The sequence below is a fragment of the Daphnia pulicaria genome, chromosome 1, assembly GCF_021234035.1.
Source record: "Daphnia pulicaria isolate SC F1-1A chromosome 1, SC_F0-13Bv2, whole genome shotgun sequence".
Classification (NCBI taxonomy): Eukaryota; Metazoa; Arthropoda; class Branchiopoda; order Diplostraca; family Daphniidae; genus Daphnia; species Daphnia pulicaria.
Genome location: NC_060913.1, coordinates 37639694 through 37657277, shown reverse-complemented (window position 1 = coordinate 37657277; position 17584 = coordinate 37639694). Strand labels below are relative to the sequence as shown.

The 17584-nt window shown below is 37.4% G+C and overlaps 1 protein-coding gene and 3 long non-coding RNA genes across 5 annotated transcripts; 1 reads left to right on the top strand and 3 right to left on the bottom strand.

Moving 5' to 3' along the window:
- Nucleotides 1-6802: 6802 nt before the first annotated feature.
- On the bottom strand, nt 6803-7726 carry LOC124323945. The gene is made up of 4 exons (XM_046784357.1): nt 7384-7726; nt 7217-7315; nt 7084-7152; nt 6803-6999 (listed from the first exon to the last, which is right to left on the bottom strand). The coding sequence occupies exons 1-4, from the start codon at nt 7595-7597 to the stop codon at nt 6803-6805; spliced, it is 579 nt and encodes a 192-aa protein (XP_046640313.1). The 5' UTR covers nt 7598-7726.
- An 870-nt stretch (nt 7727-8596) lies between these two features.
- LOC124326227 lies at nt 8597-10910 on the bottom strand. Of its 2 annotated transcripts, XR_006915522.1 has the most exons (4): nt 9472-10910; nt 9182-9347; nt 9008-9080; nt 8597-8948 (listed from the first exon to the last, which is right to left on the bottom strand). It is a non-coding gene; the product is annotated as an uncharacterized LOC124326227 (long non-coding RNA). The 2 variants fall into 2 exon arrangements; XR_006915521.1 differs by having other exon boundaries at nt 9182-10910.
- Nucleotides 10911-14007: 3097 nt separating this feature from the next.
- On the bottom strand, nt 14008-14431 carry LOC124321011. Its single transcript, XR_006914247.1, has 2 exons — nt 14378-14431; nt 14008-14302 (listed from the first exon to the last, which is right to left on the bottom strand). It is a non-coding gene; the product is annotated as an uncharacterized LOC124321011 (long non-coding RNA).
- A 1936-nt stretch (nt 14432-16367) lies between these two features.
- LOC124321298 lies at nt 16368-17488 on the top strand. The gene is made up of 2 exons (XR_006914240.1): nt 16368-16543; nt 17212-17488. It is a non-coding gene; the product is annotated as an uncharacterized LOC124321298 (long non-coding RNA).
- Nucleotides 17489-17584: the final 96 nt, after the last annotated feature.

Below are 17584 nucleotides of genomic sequence, written 5' to 3'. Positions count from 1 at the left end.
TATGATCGCTTATATTTCAACCATGCTAGACTAGAAGTTTTTACTTTTTGACATATGTTTTACATTATTCCTTCGTATAGATTTAAATTTCTTCATAACATTCATCTTTGAAAACTTTAAATGGACCCGAAGTTTTCAGTCCTATCATCGTTAATTTTTTCAAGAAAAGAAATCAGAAAACAATCCCACCCCAGTCAGTGTTGAGAAACTGGAACTCGACAACATCATCTTGAAAAATAGGGAAAGCATCACTTTCATCCAGGTATATAATAATTTTTATGTTTACGAGGTAAAATGTAAGCTAAGTAACTTTTTATGTTCATAGGATTCTCGTCTGCTACTACTGTCAGAACAAGTCAAGAACAAGACGAACCCATATTTGTGTATACCATTTTGTGAATTCTTCATTCACTCACTCAATTTTGGTCTCATCTTACTGGTATTCATCCCGTGCATTCCGTGTTATACTTTTTTATTTTTCTCTGCACTTGTAAATTCATTTGAATTGTACCCTTGGCCCAACCATCAACATGAGTCAGGGCGACGGTCTTGACCTCCCTGAAAGGCTCGTAAACCAAAGCCAAATAATCTTGTGTTTTCTGCTTGCAAGCGTAAAAAGTGAAGAAAGATTCCAAGTTCTGTACGAAAACCTGCTTTCATGAATTTCAAAAGGCAAATAGCAAGCAAGCATCTTTCATCCTCAGTGGTCTCACCCATACCAGTAGTGACCCTGAGTTTTCCCAACTCCAAACCACCAAGTCTAAACGCCTACTGTCTGCCGATTCCAGCAAAGAGGAGTCTATGTCAGACTGAAAGAATGTCCGGTTTGATGACTACACCAGCCTCACTGATGACTCTGAGCTCTCCGAACTTGAATCTCTTACCAAAGAGGCCTTCAGCAAGAAACTATGAACGGCTATCCAATTTCCCAAACCAAGCATGAGCGTTTCTCCCAACTGGAATCCGATCTTCTGGACGTCAAACTTGCCTTCGTGGATGCGATGACCTTTCGGTTCTTTGATCAGTGTTCTGCCTTGGCCTCTTATCAACCTGCCGATCCGGTCCTCTCCGGCAAACCCATGTACTTGCAAGCCGTCAGAGGCCAGCAAGCTCCAGTCGTCGTAGCCAGCTTTACAACAAGTGCCATGCCTCCTGACTGCATCTCTCTGGCTGGGATGGAGAGGCTCCTTGACTCCAGCGCGGGCGTCTTGATTCCAGTGTCAGTCAGAAAAAAGGACAACATCATATTTGTCCGGCTAAAAGACCCAGCTGACCTTGACCGTACCAACTCTATACTGTAATCCAAAGTTATCCCAGACAGCGTAAATATTTATAACTCTGTATACCGTCCTACCATAATAAGCCTAACTCATCCAAGGGCCACGTCAAAATGCCTTTTAATTGCATAGAGTCCCGAGACCTTGCCGTCCTTAAAGGTTAGGTTGATTTTCACACAAACACCACCCGTATGGTCGGTTTTTGAAAGTTGATAATGAAAAACAATAATTTGGGCAACACGTTCATTACGTGACATTTGACTGGCATGGCATCGATGGGCACTGTAGCGGTCGGCCGAGAAGCGAAAATTCCCACCACTTGCAGGGAAGTTGGGAATCCAGGTCAGTTGCATTTGCAATTTCCGAAGGATCCTTGGTTCCTGCCTCACACGTATGTGAAAGAAATGAATCATTGAAATGTTGTTTAAAAAAAAACCACAAAAAGAGGTAAGAAATATTTAAAAGAATTTAAACTATACAACTCACTAAAGTCAGTTATTCTGTCAGTTAGTCTTTCACTCTGTTTCAGTGATTGCAGAAGATTGTCGAAAAGATCTGTTAGCAATTTATGGGAAACGCTGAACCTTCTGGCGTAGAGAAAAGCCAACGTCATGCTTTTCCATTTTGTCTCGTCTCCCAACAGTGGTAAACATGTTTAGTGTTTCGAATGGTCATTGGCACTTGGTTTTTGCATATACTGCAGATCGCCTTTTCCAAGTTCGTGATGTAGGCGACGTTCCGTTGGCATAGACGGCAATTAGGCCCATTCATTATTGGCAACGGCTTGTTTATCACCACGTGTGGGGACTGCAGAATTGTAAGTAGACCGCAAATCGTAGATACTCACCAGTAATTCCCACAAAATCGTCTGCTTTAGTCAAATTAGTTTATGGAGACAGATTTGATGACATCACATCTGGCTACACGGCACCCATTCCCCCAACCTAAATGTGCCCAACAGAGAGGCTCGCGCCCGCTCAGTTTTCTTTTGTCTCACGTGTAGCGAAGATATTCTCTCTCTCTACGTTTCAATACAGATCTGATTCAGTCAATCACATCCGTTTATTTCACTTCATCGCAAGAGACAGCGAAACAGAGAAAGATGCCCGTCATTTTCGCAAGTCACTTACCAAGGAAGAGTTTCCACCATCTGTTGTAGCGACTTTTTCTCCTATTTTTTGTAAAAGCACTGACCCGTCAACGAATAATATGCCCTCTACCACAGGGATTCCTCGAATGGGCATTTCTCCTGCATGTGATGACTTGAGAGAGACTTAAATGCCACGTTTCCCAAGCCGGGAAAGTTTTTTGGCTCCGCTCTGACAACGAACTGGTCATCACCGGTAGGCTCACTCTGCAACGACGTTTCGTCTTCCAAGAGTAGGCAACCTCGTGGAAAAGGAAAAAATAGAAATGCGTCAAAGACCTGGATAAGGGGGGAAATTTTCAATGAAAATTTTGTCTCCTACTTACGGAGGCAGCGCTCTGCCAGTCATTCTGCGTCTTCGCTCTGCAGAAACCGGAGAAATTTTAATTGCTCACTCGGTAGTCGTTGCAAAAGTCATCAATGTTTTCGTTGCAGAAAGAAAAGTTTTCCCCGTCTGTTGTAGTCTCGGTAGTCTGAGTCTCTCTGTGTATTGCCACGTTGAGGCCACGTAGCGGTAGACTTTATAACACCGTCGGTCGGTATGGTGGCGTTAAAGTAGAAATTTGGTTGCATCATGTGTTTATTTTTTCGAATATTGGCTTCCAAGTTGCCGCTAACGATAAATATTTTTTTATTTATATTATTAACTCCTGATTACTACGGTTTAAGAATGGTTCTAGTTTTTTTAATTGGTTGGGTCCATTTTTTTATTTTTTTTAACACTTTGCTTGATTTTGGATTTTTCTTTTTTTATTCGAGCTTATACTCGGTCTTCAGTAACTTACCTCGACCTCCCTTGTTGTGAGGGTGACCTTGGACGCTCTTTGCCCCCTACTCAATGCTAGAGCCACTGCGGCAGCTTTAAAAGCCACCAACTCAAGTGACTCCGGTTCCTCGAATTCCTGTGCTGGTTGAGGAACTTGGTCCCTTTAGAAGTAAAAAAAATGGACGAAACTGAGGATTCAACCAGTGACATTATTGGTTGAGTTCCACCTGCAGTTTATTGGCGGTATCCCAAGGCTTATACTCGGAGGTCCTAATAAAGTGGACGGCACTTGCCCGTTGAAACCACAAGGTATGAAACGAGAAAGCCCAAACCAAAAAAAAATCCACCTTCACAGCATTAAAAACGACCCGCACATCCTCCTTTAACAATAATAGGTAACAATTAGACTCACAAAGATAGAAACACGCAAGCCGCATTGCTCGTAGAAATCCCAGTAGGTCATGCAATGTGAAGCCAAGATATGACCACAGACTTCCCTGTGACCCGCCGTACACGGCGGAGTATCGATCTTTCTACCTTCCTCTCTTATATCCACCACGTTGTAGGAACAGACAAGCCCTCCTGGCTGCCGGCAGAAACCCGGTCGTTATCGAAGATAAGGTCACCCCTACCATCCAAACGAATGATTCGGGTGTACGTAGTATCCTCAATAACTTCCCTCTCATTAACCCTGCAATTATACACATAGAAAAAAGAAAAAATACGGATCACTTGTAACACACGTCTAAATTCAGTGATGAAAATTAGTTTACATTTTAACAGAATGTTAAATACTCATACTTCATTATTACATCTAGATTTTTGAACCAACCACAGACGAGTTATTTGATGAAGACCGCGCAATCCAATTTGAAACTAAAAATTATTTAGGTTTAGTTGATGTCGCATAAAAAAGCCTACCATGTCTTTGCTTTCCTTTTTATGCATTACGTTGTCAATGTTCTTTTTATTAAAAACACAAAAAACTGATACAAAATCAGAAATCCTACTATTTATTTAGAAAAAAATGGACGTAGCTCCATTAGACGCCAAAGTTAAAACAGTTTTAATACACTCTAAGTTTTTATCTCCTACTTTTTCCCTACTTTATATATGGTAGAGGCGAAAAAGTAGGAAAAAGGTAGGAAATTCCTTCTACTTTCACGAAGTAGGAAACTATTTTATTCCTTCTACTTTTGAAAGTAAGGAAAGGTAGGAAATTTTATTCCTTCCACTTTTGAAAGTTTGAAGGTTTCTACTTTTTAGTCTAGTTTTTTAGGATATGGTAGTACTGTCTACCACAAACAGAAAAAGGAGAAATCAGAAGAACCGAATTGTAAACAATGGATCCCATATTTGAGTCAGACTCCTGGTATTTTTGTCAAATACTTGACGATTGGTGCGAACATTTTGCATTAATTATTTGGAAACAAAAAGAGAATAAATTTGAATCTCGATTCAACTGTATTGATGTGAATAAAATCTTTAATCATCAAATGCTGCTGGATCCGAAAATCTACGGAGAAATAGATGCAAATGTGGTTGATTGGAAGGGATACAATTTATCCTTTTTTAAACAAACTTTGGTTGGGCGAGTATTAACTACAGAAGGTAAAATATTACCAATAAAAATTATTTGTTATGATTTATAATGTTGTTTGTATTGCAGATAACATGGAGTTACTGAGAATTTTGGGGCAGACAGAAATATACAGAAGTGAACGATTATTTTATTCTAAATTTTGATAAATTTGATTTTGTGGTCGCCAAAAAATTTTCGGTGACAAAAATAAAGCCTCATAAAAAAACTTCACAACGTTATTTCTTTTTTTATGCATCCTGTTTCTTTGTTCAAAGATGGAAGTCGATTGGATTTCACTCCTTATTCCATTGCAGTAAGTAAAAGTACATATGGCTGCACATTTCAAGTCATCTGTAAAAGTTTTTTTTCTGTTTTAGATCTGATTGTTCTGCCTAGAGCTCTGCCTAGAAACCGTGCATTTGGCAGTTTCACATTTGTCGTTCTCAATTTGAATCCTGTCTCCTGCCAAGAGACTTGTAATTGTGACTTTCTACTCGCTTCAGTGAACATTCCATTGGATGTTACTCCTCATTCCATTGCAGTAAGTTAAAGTACATGGCTGAACATTTGAAGTTATGTGTAATGTTTTTTTTTTATTTTTTTTTTCAGATTCTACACAGCAGCGGTAAACCACTTAAAGTCAGTAAGATTAAAACACTTAAAGGTGCGGAAAATACTTAACAGGTTTTCTAACTTAAATTTTTTTCTCCACTTAAAATATTAAATTACTTAATTTTACGTAACCTACTTGATGCATTTAAGTAACTTTATATTACTTAATTTACACATAAATTTCTCACTTAAAATTCAGTTCGATATTAAAACAAAAGCAAAAAAGCAAAATATTGTTCCGTAAATTGTATATTAAACAAACAAAAAGTTACAATTATTAAGATTTTGAAAAGAATTGATTAAATTTGGAAAAAAAGTTTGAAAAATGAATTGAATTACTTGAACGGGGTAAAGTCGAAATGCATGTACGGTCTAACAGTTCTAACAGGCCATAGTTGGCGGGATAACAGATATTGAAACAATATAAACACTTAGAATTAACATGAAAATTTTAAAATCTTCACAACGTGCATCGACTTAAAAAACAACTCCCTCGTCACAACAGATTAGGATACTTGGATAAATTACTTGGTTATTGTCAGCGTCTGTGAAGATTTTCAGGTGTGGGTAGATTCCTTTCTGTCGCGGTACGTCGACGTTAGTTCCCACCCACGAGCAATGAGAAAAAAAATTTTAAATATGAAGTGTAAAAATTTCTAGCAAGCGTACTCAACGGAAGTAATTCCATGAAAGTTGCCGATTTTCTGGCCCCTCTTTGTGTAGAACAGCTATTGTTTAGTGCTAGACAGACTTCCACAGAGGTCCAACTAGCATCGTACATTTCTGAAGAAACGATCTGTAGATAAAGCCGCCCGACTTGCACAACTGAAAGAAATTTTTCCTTAAATTGGTCTGCAAGAAGATCAGCAAGTTTGAAGCCATCCCGTAAAACCTGGATATTTATATTGCTAGACAGACTTGTAATTACTTTGAACGATCAATAAATTTAAATTTGAATATTACCAAATTGATGTGATTGTAAAATGGAATTGAAGCAATGATTTGCACTAAAGATGGGTTTACAAGAGCCCCAAACTGCTTCCGCCTGTCCGCAAACTCGTTAATGTAATTAACGTCCATTGTTGTCTGATGCTGCCCAGGAGTTGGCTGATGACCATCAATTTGTGTTAAAACATCAGCCAAACTTACATCTTGCTCTGGAAGGCGCTCCATGAAGAAACGTTTCTTCTGGTTCCTTTTTAATTTCAACCTAGAGGAATGTTTGGCATACCCTCTCTTGTTACCAAGATATTTTCCTATTCTTGATTTTTATTGATTTCCAAAAAGACAAAAAGGGTTTTAATGAAAAGATGCATCGAGATTTAAAAGCATAAGAAATAAAAATTATACCCAAGGAACAACCGTCTTCTTTTGAGATCTCCTAATGCGATCCTCAAATTCAGGATACTGCTCCACCATTAGCTGTCCGTAGAGGTTGAGAGTCGCTTTAGACGGACGGATGTTAGACGGTAAAATGTGTGCAGAGGTTCACTGTGATGTTTCACGAAATCCACATAATGGTTTAGAAGCTTCCCAGTGGCCTTGGCAGCTTTGAGCAACTCTGACAGCTCTGGGAGAGGGACATGACCCTGTACTTCAGGGATAACTACTACATCTGCCAAAGTGAAAAATTGTTAGCTTTTCGAGTCGCACTAAACAAATTTAACTTAAAATTACACGGTAGCACTCAATAAATCACTAAAAGATTCTTCATCTTCATCTGACACAACAAACTCCAAGATATTCTTGGTTGTTGCCAGCAATCCAACTAAGAAATGAAAAGACACAAATAGTGAAACAACAATGAATAAAATAGCAAAAAACTTTAGTACTTGTTGTCGGTGGCTGTAAATCCACAAACTTTGAAGTTGAAATGTTAGCGTCAAGATTGCTGTGTAAGGGCTGCAGGGCAGACTGTATTGCTGGCAAAACTAGAAATCAAAGACTTTAAGAATACAAGCCAAATACTATCATAGTTATTGAATAACTTGGAACTTACTTGGATGTTGTCGGAGCTTGACAACTAGATTGAGCTCTTTGTGTGACAAAACAACTTGGCTATCCATCTCTCCCAGTTCGTCGAAGTATGGATCGTGTTGAAACAAAATTAGATCGGACATTTGGGTTGAACAATTTCCTCCTAGGTCTTGAATAGAGTTATCGAGAATCATTTCTCGATGTAGCTCTTTTTTTATGAACAGCAGGTCAGGCATTTCTTTTTCTGAAAAAGCTGGTAATACTACACACTTTTTTACGTGGGGGGTTAGAAAGAGAATTATAAGACACACAAATTTTACGAACAGATGTCATTGTAACAAACAAATTTTAAGTACCTGAATGCGAAAATGAAACTAGCACTTTTTATATCCATCTCAGTCTTTGTTGTGGGTGGCGGCGTCCATTAATTTCGGGGCGTTATAAAACAATGTTGACAGATTTCAAATCAAATTCTGATTTTATACGACACCGTTTCCGTTAAATCGAACATGAATCAAACAGTTATACACTTATACTTAAACTTATTTGTCCTATTAGTAAAATGGCTAACCATGTAAGGTGCAACATGTGTCCGTATAGAATTAATCTTGAAAAGAAACAAAATGTATTGGATCACATAAAAAACAACCACAGCCTTACGAGCCCGTTTTATGTGCAGTGCCCAATTGAAGAATGCAATTTAGTGTTTGCAAAGTACGCTACTTTTCGACGACATTATTATTCAATACATAATGAGAAAAGAAAACACCAAGGAATTGATCCAATAGTCATGCCGTCTTTTGACGAAAATTTATTGCCATTGCATGAAATAAGTAAGTGCGGACAGATAATTGAGTCTTTAGGCTATTTAGTTATAAAGTAATGCGTGTAATTTACGCTTCTCTAATCAGTTAACGAATAGCTGATATATCGAATGCTGATAGTGATAATAACGTTACGATTTACCACGACGCACAAACTCTAGAACCATTGGATATTCCAGTCGGCGGAAACAATAAAAAAACTGATGATGAATGGAAGTCAGGAATCCTATTGACAGGGAATCAACGATATTTCATGACATTCGAAGCTCTTTCTTTTTTTGATAATTCTATGGAGGAATACGCAGAAAGAAAATTAAACCAACTTAAGGTATATGATTAACATTGTATAATGTATGCAATATATTTGAAATATTGAATGTTACATGCATTTTTTTATGTTTACAGGAAAAGCTATCAAAAATCTTACCTCTTCCTATCCTTGAATCACTAGAGTACATATCTGTAATGCAAGAATCAGAAAAAAACTCAAAATTATGAAGCAACAATTACTCGTCATGCACTTGAACAGTCAGGGTCAAGAAATTTCCCTACTGTAAACCCACTAAAGGTATCATTAACTGAGAAAAGTCGACGTTTTACGTGGAATGGAAAGAAAAGTAAGAGAACAAAAGGCATAGGATTTCGAAAAAACATAGCTGAGTTGGAAAAGAAAGGCTACATTGTTCCTTTCCTAGAGGCTTTGAAGCAATTTCTGTCCATCAGAGTGGTCCATGAAGCAGTTGTTAAACTTTTGAATCCTATTCTAAAGAAACAAATGGCCATTATTCTGATGTCAGTGATGGAAGTTATGTAAGATCAAACCCTGTTCTCTAGGAAGGTAGAGGAGAAGTACTCCTCTTTCAAATCGATGCAGATGATAATGAACTATCCAACCCTTTAGGGAGCAAAAAGGGAAAACACAAAGTATAAATTTTTTTCTCGTAACTAATGAATTATTACCATAGTGAAAGTCTTTTAAGTTATACGATAGGTTACCTTGTTTTATTGGACTTGTTTGAACCTTCCTCCAGAATGGCGTTCACAATTGAAGTCTGTTCAACTTCTTGGTGTCATTAATTCAAAGTTATTGATAGAAGTTGGATTACAACAATTCCTTCAACCAATTATTGATGATTTGCTCAAACTCCAATTTGGTGTTCACCTACAGACAAGAAATGAAGGTGAATTTTGTTGGCGACAAGCCAGCTTCAAACTGGGTGGCAGGATTTAAGGAATCTGCCTCAGCCAAAAAGCCATGTCGTTTTTGCTATATTGAAAATACTGACATGGAAAATTTATTGTTCCATGAGGAGTAAGGAATCACACACAAAAGATCTTGAAGATGTTTTGAAAACTGGAATCACCAAACAATGCAGACGAAATCTGTCAATGAAAACCGGAGTTGTCGGAGAATCAATATTTTCACAGCTAAGTTATTTTGACGTGACGAAATGTTTTGTTTCCGATAATATGCATTTACTGGACGAGGGAATTGAAAACTTAGAAGTTCGTAAAATGTTCAACAAACTCTTAACCAACGAAATGGTTGATTTAGATAAAATTAATGCTAAGCTTTCTAATGTGATTCAACAACGGGAATTTACAAGGCCTCCTCCGTTACGCAAAGATGAAATTTTGACCTTAACCAAATTATCAATGTCTACTTCGGAAATGGCTGCTTTAACTTTAATTCTCCCACTTTTTTTAAGCGAATATGTTTCAAGCACCGACAATGCATATTTCGCGAATTTTTTTCTGCTGCTTGAAATTTTTTCAAGCCTGCAATGCTATTCCTTTGCCGAAAAAGACTTGTTAGAGTTAGAAATGAAGATTAAAATCCACAATAGCACTTTTGTGAGTCTTTATCCAAAAGAAGACTCAGGATCAGCTATAACACCAAAATTGCATGCTCTGCTGCACATGACGGAACAAATAAGAATGTTTGGCCCACCCAGATATTCAGCCTGCTACAGGTATGAGTAAAAAAATGCCCCATTCAAAAAAGTAATGAAAAGAAATTGTAATTTTTGTAATATCCCGTTCAGCCTTGCTTCTCGTCACCAAAAAATGTTAGCGCTTAGCATATCTATTGATGGAGAGAATAACTTTTTGGGGGGCGGGATTAAACTGTTCCATAATAAGCATTTGAAGGAAATAGATATTAAAGAAACAAAATGGGAAGAATTGTTACAAAATAATGGCATAAAAACCGTATATTTAGCAAAAAAATTCCAAATTGCAGGAAGAACTTGCGCAACTAACACCGTATTTCTTAGGGAAATGTCTCCTAATAAACTAACCCCCCCTTCGTTTTGGAGAGTTGCAGAAATAACATCAAGTGAAAATAAAAAAGGTACTGGAATGGTCATGGAGCTTCTGGAAACCTGTTATTTTGAACAAGATAGGTTTTCCTATATCCTTAGGCCGAAAAAAACTTTTGTTTACATTACAGCGGAAACAGCACTCGTTTTGAAAGTACCTTTCCAGTCGTTTGAGATTGATGGTTTTTTTCACGTTGTTCCTAATTACTACCATATTCTGTAATGTGTATTATTGAGTGATGATGCATGCAACAATATATATTATTTCAAATGAATTTGATTATAAGTCCCATGCAATCCCTTAAACACTTAAAAAGTCAACAACTTAATGGCTGTATCTCACTTAAACTGTAGTTTCGTTACTCAAAGCCTTAAAATTTTGAAACCACTTAATGTTTTTCTTACTTAATCAGTCATTTTCTCACTTAAAATATTTAAGTAACACAAATTGTTAGTTTTAAGTGGGGAAATAGTGCGTTAAGTAGGGAAATAAGGTTTAAGTGGGAAAAATAGGACACTGAAATTTTTTAGTGTTATTATCTTCCTTAAAGACTTAAATTTAAGTGGTTTGCCGCTGCTGTGTATGCTAATGAATAATTAACAATGGCATCAGTCAACGTAATTTCGATCGCGTTAGTCAGCTAAGTGCTGAAGATTTGGAGGAGTTCCTCATTTCCATTAACTTCGATAAAAACATTGCTGCTAAACTGAAAGGTTAGTGTAGCTATCTAACGTCATCGTCCCTTATTTCGATCGTGTTATTCAAATCACAATGGAAGGTTATTCTTGTTTTCTTTGCATTGAAAAAAAAACATGCACAGATTTTTTTTGTGGGAAGTTTTAACAGCTTTGCATGTCACCTAAGAAACATTCGCAACTTTTCTACGTCTCACAATAATAGTGAAAACCGTATATTAGTTTGTAGGAAGAAATCATGTCAGGCTTCTTTTTTTTCCTTTCGTCATTTTCTACGACACGTAATGAATTGTATACCAAATTGGAGGGGTACTTTAAGACATGAAGACGTTGCCATTCCAAATCAAAGTACATGTAATGATAGAGAAAATTCTATTCACATAATTGAGCCAAATCGGATGCAAGTTGATGATTTGCTAAATCCTCAACTTGCAGATGATGTTACTGAGATGCAAGATGATTTCACAATAGATGACGGTATAAATTGGGAAAAGGTAGCAAGAACTTTTGGAACATTTATGCTAAAATTAAAGGCAGAACATGTTGTTACAAACGCCGCATTAGATTTCATCGCCAATAATTTAGAAACTGTTTTAGAAGATGTGATTCCAGACATGTGAAAAAATGTGAAATCAATTCTAAAACAATTTAACACGAAAGAAAAACGACTTGGGTATTACAAACGAAATTTTGGGTTTGTCGAACCCGAAACTGTTTTTCTTACACAAAGTGACACCTGTGTTGTGCGAATTGATTGTCAAGGGGAATCCATTCAAAAGAGGAAGACGGAATCTTTTCAATATATTTCCTTAAGAAGTACCCTGAGTACTTTACTTAGTAACGATGAATTTCGTTCTAAATTTTATGGAGAAGTTGAAACCAATGGGTTCATGGAAGTCCACAGAGACACAAGAAATTTTAAAAATAATCTTTTTTTTCTTAAATTTCCAAATGCAACCAGATTTCAACTCTTTTTTGATGAAACAGAAGTCACCAAACCATTAGGAAGCAAGACCAAACAACACGAGTTAGGAATGTTTTGTTATCGCATAGAAAATTAACCTCAAAACGAGAACTCGCGACTTTGTAACATTCATCCGTTCGCCGTGAGTCACAGCAAGGATCTCAAGAATAGTGAATTCAAATGCATCGTAGATTAACTTTACACGGAAATGTCACTCTTAGAATCAGATCAAGGAATGTTACTTAATGTTAGAGACATGCCAGGATTGCGGGTGCACGGTACCATATCTTGCATTAGTGGCGACACAAAAGGGATTCATGAGTTATTTGCTTTTTCAGGTCCCTCATCAAATAAATTTTGTCGTCTATGTCTTATCAATAGAAATCAGATAAAGGACGTTTCAAGAACTAGTGACTTAGAAATGAGAACAAAAAGAAATTACGAGGAACATGTTAAGCAAGCGAAATCGACAAATGGCGCATCCATCCCTCTAACAGGAATAAATTTAATTGTCAATTTAATAGAAGTATTTCATTTCATTCAGGTGAACATTTGATTCGTGACTGTATGCATGATTTTCTCGAAAGAGTTGTACAGTTTATAATTATGTTAGTTCTCCGTTATTTTGCGACTAGCGATACGTACAGGTTATCGGCTCAGGAAATTATTAGTCGGTTAAAAAGATTTGGGTATAGCTACTACGACCAAAAAAATAAACCTTCACCTAGGTTTACCGATCCCTTGCTCCGTCAGGAGAAAAATTATAGTATGAAACAGCGAGCTGCTCAAAATTGGTGTCTTATCTCTATTTTGCCATTACTACTAGGTGATTTGATTTATGTAAATGATCGTTATTTTCAATTAATTTTAATTCTGAATAGAATCATGAACATTATCTTCTTACAAACAATCGCCCTTGAGCATACCGTTGTCCTCAAAGAACAGCACATCAAAGAAATCTTTATCCTTTTCAATGAATTATTTCCCGATGTGAATCCTATAAATAAATTTCATCATATGGTGCATTACCCAGCCATTATAAGAGAAAATGGTCCACCTATGAGATATCGGTGTATGCGATACGAAGCGTACCATTACGCAAACGGGTTGCTCACGTAAATTGTAATTTTAAAAATATAGCAAAAAGTGTAGCATTTCATCTACAATTAGTTGCATGTACAAATATTTTAAATGGCAATCTCTTCCACTCAAATGATTTCATTTGTGGTCCAGTTGACAAAAAACGAATCAACTATAAGTTCCCCAAAGGTTTTCAATTGCGAAAATGGATAAAATTTAAAGGAAGAGAATTTCGGCCTCAGTGTGTCCTTTTTTTACTAACCCAAATTCGGTGTAGTAAAGAAAATTGCCGTTAAAGATCGGGCGCTCATATTTTTGGTTCGATCCTGTGTTACTGTATCATTTGTTGATCATTATAATTCTTTTGAAATTGAGTATGATTCAAGCGATCAGCTCGTCGCTGTAAATCTAGATGATTTGCCCAATTGTGAACCATTTTGGATTTTGCAGAATTTCGTCGACGATAGACGATTGTTTATATGTCCAAGGCATTGTGCGTAATACAGTTTGAGTCCCTTTTGTATACCGTCTTTTAATAATATCTTAATAAATCGAAGCTTTAAAACTTTCCATTGGTCACGCAGCGAAACTTCAAAAGCTTATGAATAGCTTTAATATTGAAAATGTCAATGCTTAACCTCCGAATCCCAGTGGTTCACAGAAACCTGGGGACAGTAATGGAAATGATTTACAAGATGCCTCAGTGCCGCTAGTCGAGAACAATCAGAACAAATTAATTGTTACTTCCGGTCAAGAAAAGGTATATGTAAATGAGCAATGCAGCATTTTATAACAATTTCTTTGAACTCGTTTTTTTTATTAGGTCAACCTAATTTGAAATATTTTCTATCTTGAAAGATAGCGCGGAGGGACGGAAGATAACAAATTCCTACTTGGAGCGGAATGAAGCTATTTTGGAATTAGATGAACGGAGGTTGCTGGTACGCATTTGTGTTAGTCATATGTGTATGCTAACAGGGAAAGAGGATCTATATCCCTCCGCCGCTTTGAAGGAGGAGCTTGCAAAGGCGATCGTTGAAGCGTTCCGATGTCTGGCTATGTTAGGATAAAGTATACATACAAGAGTTTAACAGCTTACTTGTGCTATATTTGTGTAGAGAATGAACATACCAAAATTGACACATAGATCCAGCTAAGCTTTCCAACACTTACATATGACAGAACGCACAAAGGAATCAGGGCAACATGGCTGTATCAAGTCGAAGCCTCTTCTCACCACATGAGATGGAAATTGCTATTTCAACAGGCTATTCCAGTAGACTCGTTTAATTAAAAAAACTACACACATCTTTGCAATCCAAAATTAACCAACGGATTTATCGATACGAGACTGAAATCAATGAGAACATCAGCAAGATCTACCAAACGGAAAGTTGATATCGAAGATAAAGGGAAGTCTACCAATCCCAAAAAGACCAGTGGTCGTAAACCTGAACTTAAAGAAGATGACACTGATACAACTTCTACTTACATTGAAGATGAAGCTATATTTAAAGTAATTTCAGTTATCTATTTCGTATATATTAATTAACTACATGTCATTTTCTTGTCCTTTATAGGTTGATTGGTTAAAGACCCACATTCTGTCTCCTGGAATAAACAATGAAACAATAAAACAACACACGGAATCTACATACAGATACAGACAGTCACAGATTACTGCAGGGAATTGGACAACTTCCCAAATATTAGCGGAATATCCACGTTTCCGTGACTACCCACTTTTGTTAAATATGCCATATGTTAAGAAACATTTCATCATTATTCTGAAAAATTGATTCCTTTAGGTATTCTACGATTTCTTGACTGCTTACACCAAAGCTGAGAGTTTTGAGGAAAACTTTATGGGGAAATTTTCTCCATTGATAATGAGCGCCGCTGAAAAGGGAAATATTGTAATTCCAGATACCGATGATGGTAATTTCACAAATATTTGCTTATTTTTAACCTTGTTCTCAATCTTTAACATATAATTCCTGCTTTAGAATGCCTAAAGCTTCTCATATTGCTGTTAAAAATCGTCCCCAACCTTTAAAGGATTAAAGCGATGTCTAAAGATGTAATAATTGAACGGGTCATCTGCTTCATAAATGTAATTTCTTTAAAAGTAGTTTTTTAACTTTTTGTTCATGAATGTTGTTTTTTATGAATAAGGCCAATGATGACATTTTGGAAATTGCTAAAGAACACAAGCCCCATCTGCTTCTGTCACCCTTTATTTGCTGCGTGGGAAGTATCCAACATCCTGCAAGTTTTTCCGTCGTTTCAGAAGGAGAAGTTATCCATGCTGGCAAAACATCAATTGAGGCTTTTAAGACTCTCTATGCTTCATTCCATATGTTCGGAATACCATATCCCTCCATCTTTTCTACTTTTTTCTTTTTTTTTGACAGTAACCTTTTCCGTGTGCATCCGGGGAAAATTCGTCCTAGTGTTGCGGACTTACATGTTCTGTAAAATCCTAATGTACATCCCAGCTCTTAGCTGTACTTTAGAAGCCAGTTCCCTTTACAATTTAACTGTTGTATTTCATGCTAAGTATGTATGAGTAACCAACTCAGATTTTGTTTTTAAATGGTTATCAATCTCAATACATTTTTAGCTATTCTGCTGTTTTGGAACTGGAACAAATAACGAGTATCGATCTATTCATCCCTTTATTTTGATCGATTTATTTATATCGATTTATTTCATTGTCAAGAAAAAGTAGGCAGTACTACCAAAAAGTTGTGGAAATAGTATTAAAAAAGTAGAATCAAGGTAGTATAAAAATACTCCTACCAATGCTCTACTTTTGGGGAATTTTTTAAATGGTAGAAAAATAGTAGATACTCTACTTTTGACTACCTTTTCGCGACTTTATTGCAATTGTAGACGTTATGTCCACAAGGTAAAAAGCCCTACCAAAAAGAACTATGGCCATTTCGCTACCGAAAAAGTAGCCGAAAGTAGACAAAAGTAGGAACAAAAACCTTAGAGTGTGTTGGGAACGAAAGGCATCCCCAACGGCCGACGACGAGATCCGGCCGGACGACCCGGATTCCAGCTCACCTACGAGAATTCGATCTTCGGGGCCCCCGATAGGTGGCCCCTTGTTACCCGCCTGACTGCGTAAATTCTTTGTGCCCCTTCCCCCCCCCTGGTGTCAATGTAATGTTCCAGAGGGGGTCGGGCCCTCTCTGTCTTAATCTATCCATCAATCGAGTCAGTCTCAATAAAAGTCAGGTGAACAATCTCAATTCTGTGTCATCTCTAATTTATTTCATCTAAGATTCGGTAAGAGAACTTTGACACACTTCCCTGCCGAACATGGTCCTTCGTAACCTAACTTTCTGAACCAAAAAATTTTTTGTGAAACTGACTAAACGAGAACGCTTCCCAGCAAAGTGTTCGGGTCTCTTTGGCAACAAAAGACCCACTGACTCTCTCTCATCTACAAACTGTGCTTCCCTATCAATTCAAACTGTCCCTATCTAGTAAAATTTCAATCAATTTAGTTAAGTGTGTATGTGTGTGTGAATTCCGACATTTCGTCTAGCCGTCATCGCCATTTTTTTAAGAAACCGCGTGGCGGCCTGGGGCGTCAGAAAATCTGAGCGCCTCACACACACACACACACACACACTCAACCGTAATCTTTCTCATTATCTTAGAAGTAAAAGCATTTCACTCTTCTTTTTTGAATTTTCTTAGATCGTAAAAGCATTGATATTAATTAACTCACTCTCTTCCTTTCTTTTTTTTTTGATTATTCTAAAAGCAAAAACATTTGAAACTCTTTCTTCCTCTTAAATTAAAATTAAAATCAGATCGTAGAATAATTAATCTCCCTGCTCTTCTTGCGTTGATAAATTTTTCTTTTTTTTGTCTCTGGCTCTACTTTTTCCACATTTATTTTTCACAACTTAACCTCTCTCGTTCTTTCTTTCAACGCTCCACTTTAGCGGAGCTCCAAAAGCGGGCTCCTTTTTCCATCAAAATTAGGCCCGAGCAGAAACGAAAGCGGAACCAGCTCCGCCTGGAAGGGAAGATTCCCCCATGGACGGGCCCGATTCGTGAACCACTCCGAAAAAACACGAGAGAAGGACGACGGGAGGAATACAGGAACCGTCCGATCGTTCCATGCGCCGTCGTGTCCAACGACCCGGTCCTTCCAGTTCCAACACCGGAACAAGACGCAGCCAATCGACGCCGGGTTTTTGAGCGATTAGACGCTGCCGCCCCTACTCCGAAATACGTCCCGACGCCGGCCGAGTGGGATGAAATCAAGAAAAAACTAACAGAAAGGCCCGTTCAAGACTTCCGTATCACAAAGGG

What these genes read in the sequence shown, in the direction of transcription:
- LOC124323945 (XM_046784357.1), bottom strand. Translation starts at nt 7,597, where the DNA reads ATGCCTGACCTGCTGTTCATAAAAAAAGAGCTACATCGAGAAATGATT. An exon ending in TTTACAGCCACCGACAACAA is followed by an intron (nt 7,153 to 7,216) that starts GTACTAAAGTTT and finishes TTCATTTCTTAG; the next exon opens with TTGGATTGCTGGCAACAACC. An exon ending in TGAAGATGAAGAATCTTTTA is followed by an intron (nt 7,000 to 7,083) that starts GTGATTTATTGA and finishes TCACTTTGGCAG; the next exon opens with ATGTAGTAGTTATCCCTGAA.